Below are 13,989 nucleotides of genomic sequence, written 5' to 3' on the forward strand. Positions count from 1 at the left end.
GAAAACAGATGTGACGATGGAGGAGTTATGAGGTCAAGCATCACGACTGGAGATGAAAGTGGAGGAATTGGAGTTGGAATATAAATACTTGGAGGAAGAACAGAAACGAGCGGAGAAACAATTTAAAAATCTCCAACGAATAAGGAAGGCACGGAAGAAGTCAGATAAACAAAAATGGGGCGACATCCAAAGAAACAGACACATGCAGACCCGATCCCAGACGGGAAGAGGCAAAGGTGGGGAGGACGAGACAGAAGCACCGAGAGCAACACAGCTCCCCCTGATAGTTAAAGGAAAGCAAATGCATTATGTGCCATGGACATTCATGGATGTGACTGGATTGGTAAAAAGACTGCCAAGTGTGTGCGAAGGAGCACAAAGGTGGATCACATAGTTCGAGGAACAAACAACCGGACAAAGTTTGGCTCTGGGAGATCTGAAGGCAATGCTTTTCCTATGCCAAACCATAGGAAAAGCAAAAATGATGGAAATACTCCACCTTGCTGGATTAGGAAGAGAGGCAGATGATCCAAGGGGAGATGGAATAACCTTCGGCCCATACAGGAATGACCTCTGGGATCAGTTAAGGACGGCCTACCCAACCAAGGCAGACCCAGGAAAAGTGGAAAAAAAATAAAGCTGGAAGAAGAAGAAGGGGTTGCCGAATTCATACTGAAACTCCAGAAGTCCTGGAGAGAGGAGATGGGAGCAGTATGGGATGAGACACCCGCAAGTGAGACACTGTTTAAACTCATGGTAAAAAGGGCACTCCCTGAGGAAGTCCAAGACCAACTGGAAACAGTGGTGGGTCTAAACACCATGCCATGGGCCACCTTCGAAGCGAATGTAATACACCATACAAAGTTACACAGAAAGAGGAGGAGAGAGGCAAAGAAGGATGCAGAAGATTTAGTAATGCAATTGCACAAGGCGCAGCTGTGAGAACTAGCAAGAAATAAACAAGAAAGCTATGAAAAGAAGAAGAAGGAAGATAAAGAGTATGTCTCAAAACAGGCGGCAGTCATGGTGGTTCCAACCGCTGCTGAGGCCGTGCCGCCTCAAAATGGAGGAGTAGCACAAGTGATGATGACAGCCACTGCCTCCAACTATGATGCAATACCCAATGCAATACCCAATGAGTTATCCCATGAGTATGCACCTCAACAACGCAGATGGGGACCAGGCTGAGGTCGAGGAACAAGAGGACAGCGAGACAGTTGCGCAATATCTCCATGGCCTCACTGACATACAGTACACAACGCGCACAGCGGCCTCATTCCCCCAGCAGGTTATGAGTGATGGGGAAGTGACAGCATACGAGGCACACTTGAGAAACAGTTTCATGAATGGACTGGTTCCAGAAATATCTGACAAGGGGAAAAACCTATGCATCACGTGGGACACGGGAAAGCTGAGCCTCATCATGCAACATGCTCTGCATGCGGAAATGCTTCCCACACAAAGTATGAAGGAGCGGATTAGGGAAGATGGATATGACAAAGATTGCGCTGTGCACATGGGAAGCCAAGGAAGATAACAGGTGCCTGCACAGATTTTGGGCAGGCCAATGGATGGGCCCAGGATTTCAAGGACAAGCCCCAGCACCACTAGGAGGGAGCCCATTGGGCCCAGCCCCAGCAGGAATGTGAAGAGGCCTAGAGAAGAAAGAGGGGGAGCTGGTGCAGTGTACCACCTCACTGCACCCTGCACAAGAACCAACAATTATGGTGGGAATTGGAAATTAAATACATGCCCCATTCCTGATTGACACAGGAGCAACATTTACAAGCATTGGAAAAGAAGGCACAAAGCTTCCCTTCACACGTAGAGCAATAAAAACAGTGGGCTTCTCAGGAAAAACTCAGACTATGATTTACTGAGCCACAATGGATTACTATAGAAGGAATAGTAGTGCAAGCACCTCTACTTTATTCCCCAGACACTCCAGCTAATCTTCTTGGGAGAGATGTGCTCTGCAAATTAGGAGCCAAAATACACTGTGGGCCAATGGGAGTGTGGATAACACTCCTAGAAATGTTAGCTCGACAATACCTAGTACTAAGCCAAGAAGAGGAAATGACAGAACTGGACAAAGTATATTGAATGGAAGTCGAGGACAAAGATACATAAAAAAATATGGCAAGAATACTCGGTATGGAAATCATGGCTAAACTACATACGACCAGATTGCTGTGAGGCTAGAGGACCATGGCATTGTACCCTGAAACATGATGAAGAGGGAAAAGATGAAGAATATGCATCATTATGATAAGAACGACTAGAAGGAAGAAAATATCACATCAGCACGCACAGCATGATAATTGGCCAGCAAGGAGTAGCTACATATGCTGTACTCCCTGAGCAGATTCAAGAATGGTATCAAGTTGGAGATGCAGTCTCCCACATCTCCCTGATGATCGGGCAAGGTTTTGAATCCAAAGATTTTGGGCCTAAGATGAAAGAGGCAGAAAGGGTAGTGAAGTGGAACATGACTAAAGACCCTAGAGTACACATGTCAGAAGATGGAGATTTTAAGGATATATTAGGGGACAATCATGTTATCATGTAATCATACACAACCATGTTAGTAAGTCAGTGAACAAACATAAATTCTGGTAAGAGTAGAAGTAGAGATACAGATGCCACAGTTGGCAGATAAGGAAGAGCCAACAGTGTGCTAAAAGAGAAAATTGCAAAAATATGCGCCAGCACAAGCCTGAATTGGGTACAGGCTTTGCCATTGGCTCTGATGAAAATGCGTTTACAGACAAATCGTACAACACACTTGACACCTCATGAAATGGTGACAGGCAGGCCGATGCCTGTGGCTTTTGCACGAGGACCCTATAAGGAACCATCGCTTGAACAGATGGAAGGTGAAATGTCAAGCTATGTGAAGCATTTGACCCATATCCATAGACTCTTGTGTTCTCAGGTGAGTCCGGCTACGCATGGCACAGCAGTGGAGGAACCACGTAACCAAGTAGAACCAGGAGACTACGTGTACATCAGAACATTCAAGAGAAAACATTGAAGACAGCCATGAAGAGAAGGAGCCTTTAAAGTGGTGTTAGCTACCCCCACTGCATTCAAAGTCGAAGGTAAGGAATACTGGTATTATCTTAATCATTGTTGTCCTGCGACAGCTGTAGCAGATGCTGGGGATGAGCCCCCTTCAGACACTGGGGAAGAACCTTCAACCTCAAAGACAAGGGCGCAGCCCCAAACACAGCCACTCGCCGTAGAACAAAGAACCGGGGAACAGCCTTCCACGTCTGAGACAGGACAACAGTAACAGCTGGCAGGTCAGTCACCCACCGAAAAAAGAAATGAAAAAGACTGGGAGACATTGTTGAAATCAAAGCAATACAGGATTCCGTATTCTGACGACAAGGATGATAGTGATCCCTATGGTCCTGACTTAGTGACAGGCCCTGCTGCTGGAACACGGGCCAGAGCTAGAGCACGCACACAGCAAATCCACCTGCCAAGGAATGTCGAGACATCAATCCTTGCCCCTGTGGATGACATTGTTGAGGATAACCCAAGAGTTTACACAAGCTCAGCGAGGGATTAGATATTTAGATATTAGAGATTGTATAAAGTTGTATCAGAACGTTTGTGAAACATGGTGCAACTAGCTGCACCCCAAGAGGAGAGCACAGATGAGAAACCACTGGATAAACTCGATGGAACTCAAACAATATAAGGACAGACTAACTGTACAAATCTTTTATATGGCATGTGTGATAGGCATACTTCTGAATCTGGCAATCACAGTAGAAATTCTTACAGTTAAAATTCGTGCCTATACCCTACAATCAAACGACACTCATAATGACTTGCTGCCCTATAACATTTCCGAACCAGGCTCACGGCTCAGGCGTAGTACAGGCACAGGTTCCGCCATTATAGGAGGATGCACAGTTTTTCAGGGGAAAAGCTCCTATCCCATAATAGCGAGAGTTGACAGGACATTAGCCGAGACAGCTATTGAAAGTCACATAAAGTGTGCTCTAGGATTATTCGCCCGTGCTGGCGGCCGCTGGAGAGTATGGAATGACACATTGTACTTTATGATGTATTCTTTTGACTACACTGGTCCCTTTAGTATCAGACCTGATACAGTGGGCGAAAAGCCAGTCTCATCACACCCTGACCCTAGAGATTTGAATTAAGCGACCAGGGGAAGCGACCCAAGATCCAACAACCAGCATTGTTGTCAATGGCCAACCTGCCAGTGGTGACGGCGGCAGACATTTTAAGTTAATCTATGCCTTATGGTATTATAGTCTCCACGCGGACTCAGTTTATCCATCCTCATTGTAGAAAACGTTATTCCTTGAAACATATGAAGTCTATGTCTACGTCACTGCCTGGAGTCCTGGCTTTCAGCTTCATCAGGCAGGCATTGATTTTTGTGGCAGTTCAGGCAATATTAAATGCGAAAATCCGCCGCTCCAGGGTGCGGGGGGAGTACGAGGCACTTCAGGACGTTACGTTAAAGTGAACAGTATTAACCAATACAATACCACAGCTGACAGCATCGAGGGAAACCTCTATCGATAGTGGCTGACAGAAACCGCTCACCGGGTTTCTGCAAACAGTATCTGTGTAATATGCCATGACCGGTCTAATCAAACACCCTATGTAATGCCTACTAGAGGTGTGGATGAGTGTGATAAATCTCCATATAATGATACATATTTATGTCCTGCACTTTGCCTGCTGGGGTCAGCAGCCAGAACACATGGGCCGAAATGGATGGGCAACATAAGTAGATCCTGTGCGTATCAGCCGGTAGCCGTGCCAATCACTACAGATATGACTGTTCAGATGCGGCCTAACCAGAAGTTTCCACTATGTATTAAGTCAAGAGGATCAGTGTATGTTGGTTTAATTGGATCCAGACTCATTCCGACTGCTGGATGAGAACAATAGTGATTCGGACTGGAACTAGTTTCGCATATACAGGACTGTAACATATTGGTGTGTGTCCCTGTTTGTCTGTATCCCCTATGTGTGTATATCTTTCATAAGTGTTGTGTACACGAGGCACCACATTACTGGTGATGGCCTTAATGCCTTAATTGTGACTGAATCCAGACTGACTACACACAAACTTTTCTGTACTTATGCTTACGTAATGGGTGTTGGTATTTTGGTATTTTGTGTCTACTGGTCTATTGCCTGTCTCTGTGTTGTCTGTAAGGCTTTGTTGCAGGCTATGTCGAACCCGTGGAGAGACAAGTCCAGTGACCCCGCACTTGTGCCCGGTTAGAGGCGAGCTCACGGAGTGTCGCTTGTTACCTCGACGCCCCCGGTTACTGCTACACGTGCATCCAACTGGACAACGAGGTAGACCTGTCTGACTTCATCTGGGGGGACTTCGACCTGGGTGTATCACCACATCGCACCTGGCCAACATACCCTTCCCCGCCGATGGCTGACATTTGGTTCACGTTGCTTGAGGACACACGCCCCGTGTCACTTATCCTTGCACATGCAGATCTAGTCCTCCCTGAAGGACTGTGGGTTCATCCTTGCCACCAGAATGATTATTCTCTGGACAAGGGATTGTTTTTGCAGGTACACACATATGAGGTACATCGTTCCTTTTGTGTGACCTTGACATATGGATGTGGACATGCACATGCGTATATTATTTCCCACCATATACGGCAGGCCGCCGTACGCCAGTACTGTACGTTATTCTTTTGTGTATATAAACTCTGGACATCTCACACCAAAGATGTGCAACAAAATCTACAGGATATGCAAGGGCCACCCACTTTCATGGACTCATGGACAGGGGGTGATTCGGATGCGGTTGTTCCCATAACTCGAGCTTTCCACGCTTATCGCCACAAAGACATTTGGAGATCCCTACGCATCCCCCTTGCCACAGTGGATTCAAACCATGCAGCGCAATCACTATGGTTTTTTCATATTATGGTTTTTTTTTTGTTTTCGTTGTGGGGGAATGTTGTAAGTTGTTGTAAGTTGGGGTAGAGTCGTCGTGATTAGATAGATATATGGGTTAGTGGAAATGACAAGGTAGTCCAGAACACTGCAACATGAGTTTGGTGAGACTTTACAGTCTCACAGGGGAGAATGTTGGAAAAAAATCTTAGTAGAAATAATTAAAATATTATTCCTTACAATACTATAACCAAAGTAAAGTATTAGGCCTTGCAAAATATTACAATTGCTGTCATAAGACATATGTAGGTGATGTTGTAGGCCAAAGATGTTTATTGCAACCAGATTCGGGGCTGTCAGGCCTAGTCAGTCTGAGCACATTTCTAATAACAACTTATGTAGAAGGGAAAAGACCATGGTTCCCAGACCTTAGCTCATAAATTGTTATGGAAAATGAAGAATACCATGGTTCTCAGACCTTGGTCCATAGCAATAACATGTTATGTAGAATGAAAAAAAAACAGTGGTCCACAGACCTAGGCCCTGAAAAATAAGGGGAGGAAAATCCATAATGGGCATGTGGTGCTCATAAACTTATTGTGCAGACTGAAGAAGGCCCAGGTGTTTAGTCTAAGGTCATGAAAAATAAGGGGAGGAAAATCCATAAATGGGCATATGGGTGAAAGGTAATGGGAAATAAGGGGAAATTGGGTCAGTGTGTTTAGAAAACATAGGAGGTAAGGCCGGTAAATAAGGTGATATGGCACCTGGGCTCCTAGGAGCGCCAGGGTATATATTGAGAAGATATCTGAGGTTTTTTTTGGTTCTTCGGGGGCGAAGGTGTGTGCGCGTGGGGGCGCGCGGGCGCATGCCCGTGTCCGCGGGTCAAGGTGGGTGTTTTTATTTTTGCAAGGACGTCACGAGAGTTCTTGTTTTTCTTGATTGATTTTGCATGACATGCTCTTTTTGGGGGTTTTCATTTGTTACTTTGAATTTGGCAATTTGTTACTTTTAATTTGGCAATTTGATACTTTGAATTTGGCAAATTATGATTTGTTGCTCATTCTCATCCAGGTCTGAGGAGTTTTCTCAGTATTTTTGTAGTAATTATAGAGTTAACAGTGAAATCTAACTAAAGGCCTAAGAGAAGAGATCACCCTGCGATGTGTCGGCTTGGAGACCGGCTCTGAGTTCCGACAGAACCATAAATGCCAACATGTACTGTGACATACTGAAGCATGATCCCCTTCCTTCAGAGACTGGGCCACAGGGCAGTATTCCAATATGATAACCACCTCAAACACACCTCTAAATAACCACTGCCTCGCTAAAGATGCTGAGGTTCAAGGTTATGGACTGGAGAAGCATGTCACCAGACCTAAACCATATTGAGCATCTGTGGGGCCTCGTCAAATGGAAGGTGGAGAAGCGCAAGGTCTCGAACATCCACCAGCTCAGTGATCTCCTCATGGAGGAGTGGAAGAGGACTCCAGTGGCAACCTGTGATGCTCTGGTGAACTCCAACCCCAAGAGGGTTAAGGCAGTGTTGGAAAATAATGGTGGCCACACAAAATATCAACACTTTGGGTACAATTTGGACATTTTCACTTAGGGATGTACAGTACTTACTTTTGTGGCCAGTGGTTTAGACATTGATTGCTGTGTGTTGAGTTAACAGAGACTGCAAATTTACACTGTTATAAAAACTGTACACTCACTACTCTACATTGCAGCAAAGTGTCATTTCTTCACTGTCGTCACATGACAAGATATAATAAAATATTTACAAAAATGTGAGTGGTGTACTCACTTCTGTGAGATACTGTAAATATCTACAAATGCTTTGGTTTGTAGTCAAGGGTTTGGAATATTTTAACAAGATATAATACAGATTGTATATAAACCCAGGTGTTCCAACATAGAATAAATCCACCTATTCCCAGTTAATATAACATGTAAAATAACAAATATACAGTTCCTGTAGCTTTTTTGGTATACCTGATTTCTGGATAAAATTCGTAAGGGAAGTAGATAGAATTTTTTGTCTGTTTTTGTATAATATATTAAGGTAAATGTAAATGTACTAGGTATCAAAGAAAAAGTTTTCTATTCTATTGACATTGAATATAAATACTTTGGCAAAGTGCATGTAGATGCATTCTGTCTTATGAAATTAAAAATGCATAACAAAGACATGCTTTCAAAAATATCATAAATGTGTCACTGTCACTTTAACTCTGGACTTGCACAGCACAGTGCCAATTTACACACTTTATACACTATTTACACACCATACTGCACCTGGACACTTTAAGGACAATATTTAAAAACCATACACATTTATGTATATGTATATTTATGCATATATATATACATTATTTCTCCTTTTATATTTTAACATTTTTATAGTTTTCTTATATAGTTTATACTTTTTATAATTTTATATTTTTTTTGCTTTTTTTATACTTCTTATTCTAATACTGGACAGTTGCATAAAGCATTTCACTGCATGTTGTAACCTGTATGTGTATGTGACAAATAAAATTTGATTTGATTTGACTGGACAGGGCTTTAAACAATGTTAACAATTTACTTTTACTCAGTCATGTATATCTTCTTGTGTATGTTTAATAAGATTATTACCGTATTCAGGTATACAGACATTCCAGGGTCAGGAATTGATAATGCATGTAGAGACTCCATCAATTCCTTCTTTAAATTCTCCTGTAACAGGCACACAAAAAATACACATGCCAACATTTTATTTAAATACCATACACATTTTATTTCCTTCTGGACTAACAACTCTCAACAACCCTGAGCAGCTTTCAGCGTGTTACCACCGAATTGATTTGCAGCTTTTTGGGTTTGAAAACTGTTGCCTATCCCTACATGCAGTGAGCATGTATTACACTTTCCAAACATTTACTGGATATATAATCCACAATACATATTTTAGGAAAATATCAGGGTGTAAGTGGCTTGGAACTCAAATACATAGTTACACCTCACATATACACAAAACCAACAGTGACCAAACTACTTATTTCTGTGACCATGCTTACCTGTCCTTTATTAGTGTAGTTAGCCAGCATATTCAGCAGATTATAGAACACTTCAAACCAAGGCAGATAACTGTATGAACAAACCAAAACATTCCACATGTTTATGAGATTGTTAGAAGACATCAAACCACAATAGATCACTGAATCTCACCTGAGGAAACAGTAGCCACTTTGAGCTCCATCAGATAGTTGGCAGAAACCAAAACGCTGCTTACTCTCAACATCAGTCAAGACAAATGTGAAGTTTTGTGCCACCTGTCCCACTGCCGGACTGAAAAAAAAAATGGGTCTAAAGATTTACATCTAAGAATGAACCAAAAATCTAAGCATGTGTGCCTGAATGTGTGTTATACCTGTCCATACTGAAAGGGAAGCAAAACTTAGGCACAGTCTGCAAAGTTTCCTGTGGAGGAGAGAAAGAAAGAAATTTAACATCTACTAAGAGTGTGTAAAAACATATAGCAGAAGCCTAACATCACAAGGATTTGGCTTTTATGAATAAATCTTAGTGCTCACAGAAGCAACAATGTATACAGTACTTTGTCACTGAACCCATGCCAACAGTTCCAATCTAATTTCTGATATTTTATATACTTGTATTTGAAAACAGTATGTGTTCTTCAAGTAATATATGTGTAAATAGGTGTGTATTGAGGAGAAAAAAAAGAAAGAAAAAGTGTTTTTTCTAGAAAAATGGTTAAGCACATTTACGCATAAGACCACATATAAAAACACATGAAGAATACACACAAGACGACACAGGTGATTAAAGCATAATGACGACATGCAGACCTGGTCAGTATAGTCCTCAGGGAAAAGCCAACACATCTCTGCCCCTAAACAACAGATTAAAAATACAAATGAATGATAAAATATTAAACTACAACAACAACTTACTACTACTACTACTACTACTACTACTACTAATAATGATAATAATGATAATAATAAAATAAAATAAAAAGAAAAACTCACAAATAAAATCATGAATTTATCAGGTATAAATAAGATATAACAATTCCCTTATAGCAATTCAGATTCCTATTTCAAAATTTTTAGAAAATTAAGAACATTTTAATTTTCATGCATCCCACATGGGTGCAGGCTCGCTTTAACTGGGTAGTTGTAGATTGAAAAAAGCTTCAGTTGTCCATTTTCAGTTAATCTAATTCTGTGTAAAAGTTTAGGCAGGTGTGAAACTGTACAGTTTCCCTGTCAAAATGCTGTAAAGTAAGAATGCTTTCAAAAATTGTTTATTTTTCTCTCCTTATCAAAATGATAGTGAGAAAACAGAAGAAAAAATCTAAATCAAATCAATATTTGGTGTGACTACCCTTTTGCTTCAAACCTGCATCAACTCCTACACTTTTTACAATTCCAAAAAGTCATTGCCATTTTTTTTCATACAAACTGTTTAAAATCCAGCACATATATAAGTGTTTTTTAAATATTTATTTCTAAATGTTTTAGAATATCTATAACTTTTCTTTTTCATTTATAAATGAACTGAACAACCAAAATGTTTATAGTGGGATAAGGTATAAAGATATATAAACAGTAGTTAATATAAACAATAATTTTGCTAGCTTGTTCATTATAATTATTATATTGATAATCATTATTCATGATAATCAAATTTCATGAACTGACATGGCAAGCAATCAGTTGGTGTTTCTCCTGAGCAGTGAAACACCAACTGATTGCTTGCCATGTCAGTTCATGAAATTTCATGCCTGCTAAGATATTCAGGGTTTCCTGCAGCACTTTGCAGTTCGGGCAGCCCGCCTAAGCTGGGAAACCCTACTGCCTTAACTAGGTCGTCCAAAAAAAAAAAAATTCCGCTGCACAAAAAGCCGTCAAGTGCATATCGGAGAATACACGCGTGTCCGTGAGAACTGTAAGTGGACCTATGTTTTGGGTTTATTTAAGCCTGTTATTGTATTAGTCTATAGTTCTTGCAAATTTAAAGTAAGTTAGCTGGTGATTTTGTTGTTTGAGTTCTCCTGCTAGCTAGGTTGCACGTTCCTGTTTTTAATAATTGTTAAATGTAGTACAGAGTCCGTGGTCTATCTCACAAAGAAGCACCGCAACAGCTAGGAAGAGTAGCAAACTAACAATATTTCACTATGATCTACAAGAGAAATTGACACAAATATAATGGGAACAGGAAGGGATTGTGTGACCCACATGTATTCAGAATTTCGCTGAGGGCTCCCTCTGTTGGTTCGGAAAGGGAGAGGGAGGTGGAAAACGAGTGCTGAGGTGCATGATACAAAAGTCGACAAAGTTGGTGTAAAAATTCCCTGTTGGTGTAATGGTCATGTCTCCCAATACATTTTTCCATATTGTGTAGTTATCTAATAGATATAAAATATATATACTTCTATATCAAAGCAATGTATACTCATATACCCTTCATTATATGTGCTGGGGTATATGTATAAGGTAATGCTAGAATGTGTATTCACCTTTTGCCTCAGAATATTTCACCTCCATGTAAGCCTCAAAGATCTTCTTAGGCTTGTCCCTGAAACAGGTGTCAGAAGAAAAAAAGTAGGATATTAAGTATCTACTCTTAGCAAATTATAAGAAAACAAACTAGACTAGACAATGTTTTATTTTAATCCTGGTTTATAGTTCTATAATATAGTATCTTCTAGCACATCGGAGCATGGTTATGAGGACAATCAAGTCAATAATCAATGTCTAACCTGTACCAAAACCATTTCAAAAGAGTTTCCACTTGTCTATAACAAGTATCAATACACGGTCTATATACTGAAGCTATTTAATTGAACTAATTTTAAATTCTACAATTCTACCTATTTTAGAATTATAGATGCTGCAAAATTGTTTCAAAAATTAGTTGTCTTTTCAGTGGAAGGCTACCAGGGGAAGTCAGCCATATTAATTAATGACAGCTACAGCTATGTAAATACCCTCAATTATTTATATAGGCCACCAAATTATGATTGAAATTTTCTTTAAATAAAGAAACTTCATCGCAGAGGACACATTTTATTATACCACTATAATAAACTAACGGACAGCAACAAAACATATTTAGAAAGCATATAAATAGTTTGTCACACGTTATAAAATTACACATTTCCTTAAGTATTAAAATTACAATTTCTTTTGTTTTTGCTTTACACTGAGGCAACAGACCAGGATATTCATTTATTTATGCTTACATACATACATACATACATACATATAGATGTGTGTGTGTGTGTGTGTGTGTGTGTGTGTATATATATATATATATATATATATATATATATATATATATATATATATGTCTGTCAAGTCAAGAAGCTTTTATTGTTATTTCAACCATAGAGTATATACTGTGCAGTACAGGATAGCTGTTGCAGTACACAATGAAATGAGAATGATTCTCCAGGACCATGGTGCTATATAAAACAAAGACAGAGCTAAGGACTTAATAAATAGTCTTAGCCACATACTGTAAGGTGCATCTGTGCAACCTGGTGCAAACAGTGCAGGACAAAAGAGAAAAAAAAACAACAGTACAAACAAAAAATGCAAGGCATTTCACAAAAGACAATACACAAAACAGCACCGACCAGTGTAGGTGCTGCATGTCCAATCAATATTGCATGTGCAGAAATAATGGAATGAACACATTAGTATTATAGCAGCAGTTACATGAGGTATTGTAATGTATTGTGCAAAACAGCAATTTCAACTCAAGTTTGTGTCAAACAACTTTAAACAGGTCACCCTTTGTTTGAACCCATGCATTTTTCAAATGATCAAATTATTGGAGCATGCAACTGATGTCTCTTGTTGCTCAGGTGTGTTATGTTGCCCTGATAGATTAAACACTTAATAGCTCTGAATGTCTACTCTTGGCTTAACCCCTCGGTTTAGCTGGTGAAGACTGCATGTGCTGTTAATCAGGATAAAGCAACAAAGTTCATACAGTTATATATGAAAAAAGACAACTCAAGCATAGACATTGCACAAACATTGGGCATAATCAATACAACCAGTGAAATGTTCTGAAAAAACTTACTGGTTTAAGAACCAGAGAACAAAATATGTCAACTAAGGAAAACTGCAGCAGTTTAAAACTACCAATGTGTACTCAGTAATACAGAGACTAGCCACAAAGGTTCTGCACCAAGATTAAATTCTACCAATATGAAGGGAAGGCCAAAGTGTGGAGGTAAATAATGATCTGCCCATGATGAAAACATAAAAGCTTGCTCAAACACAGTGGAGGTTGTGTCATGGATTGGGATCGCATGACAGTTTCTGAAACTGGCTCATTTATCTTTTGTCAATGATGTAACTAATGATGGTAGCAGCAGAATGAAATAGAAAGTCTAAAAAAAAAAAATATTCTGTCCGCCAATGTACAGCAAATATAATAACACTTTTTCACACAGGGCCATGTCGGTTTGGAATTTGTTTCCCTTAATAATAAAAACTTTCATTTAAAAACTGCATGTTGTGTTTACTTTGACTAATATTGTAATTTGTTGGATGATCTGAAACATTAAAGTGTGACAAACGTGCAAATAAATAAATAAATAAATAAATAAATAAATAAATAAATAAATAAATAAATAAATAAATAAGAGGCCAAACACTTTTTCACACCACTGTATATTTATCTGAATACTCCAGAGCAATTTTCCACATTGTCCCTGATTCACACATTTGGGTGCTTAGTTAATCGGTTAAGCAGATCAATCAAATTAGACATCCTTAGGAAAGGAGGTGGGCAACACTGAATTAAAGGGTGAAAAAGTAAAAAAACCCACTGTAGTGCCAATGTGTACCCATAAAGACCAACAATGCCAATAGATATCTGATGACATCAGGAAGAAGGTGGTGACAGCCCATCAGTCTGGGGAAGGCCATCTCCAAAAGATTCCAGCTCGAAAAATAAATTATCTACAATTGGAGGGCATTCACCTTTGCTTACAAGTGGATGCCCATCAAAACTATCATCAAGAAACACCATAAA

The 13,989-nt window shown here is 39.9% G+C and overlaps 1 protein-coding gene across 5 annotated transcripts in view; it reads right to left on the bottom strand.

Annotated features, from left to right (window-relative positions):
* The window catches only part of dennd1a (DENN/MADD domain containing 1A), an 80,681-nt gene that overhangs the window by 56,605 nt on the left and 10,087 nt on the right, over positions 1-13,989 (bottom strand). For all 5 annotated transcript variants that reach the window (XM_027152790.2, XM_027152791.2, XM_027152793.2 and 2 more), the window contains exons 2-7: positions 11,456-11,514; positions 9,780-9,823; positions 9,341-9,390; positions 9,139-9,258; positions 8,988-9,057; positions 8,566-8,646 (exon numbers count right to left, since the gene is read on the bottom strand). In XM_027152790.2, coding sequence (XP_027008591.2) covers positions 8,566-8,646; positions 8,988-9,057; positions 9,139-9,258; positions 9,341-9,390; positions 9,780-9,823; positions 11,456-11,514 — 424 coding nt within the window. The remainder of the gene's footprint in view (positions 1-8,565; positions 8,647-8,987; positions 9,058-9,138; positions 9,259-9,340; positions 9,391-9,779; positions 9,824-11,455; positions 11,515-13,989) is intronic.

This window comes from Tachysurus fulvidraco, chromosome 21 (assembly GCF_022655615.1).
Source record: "Tachysurus fulvidraco isolate hzauxx_2018 chromosome 21, HZAU_PFXX_2.0, whole genome shotgun sequence".
Classification (NCBI taxonomy): domain Eukaryota; kingdom Metazoa; phylum Chordata; class Actinopteri; order Siluriformes; family Bagridae; genus Tachysurus; species Tachysurus fulvidraco.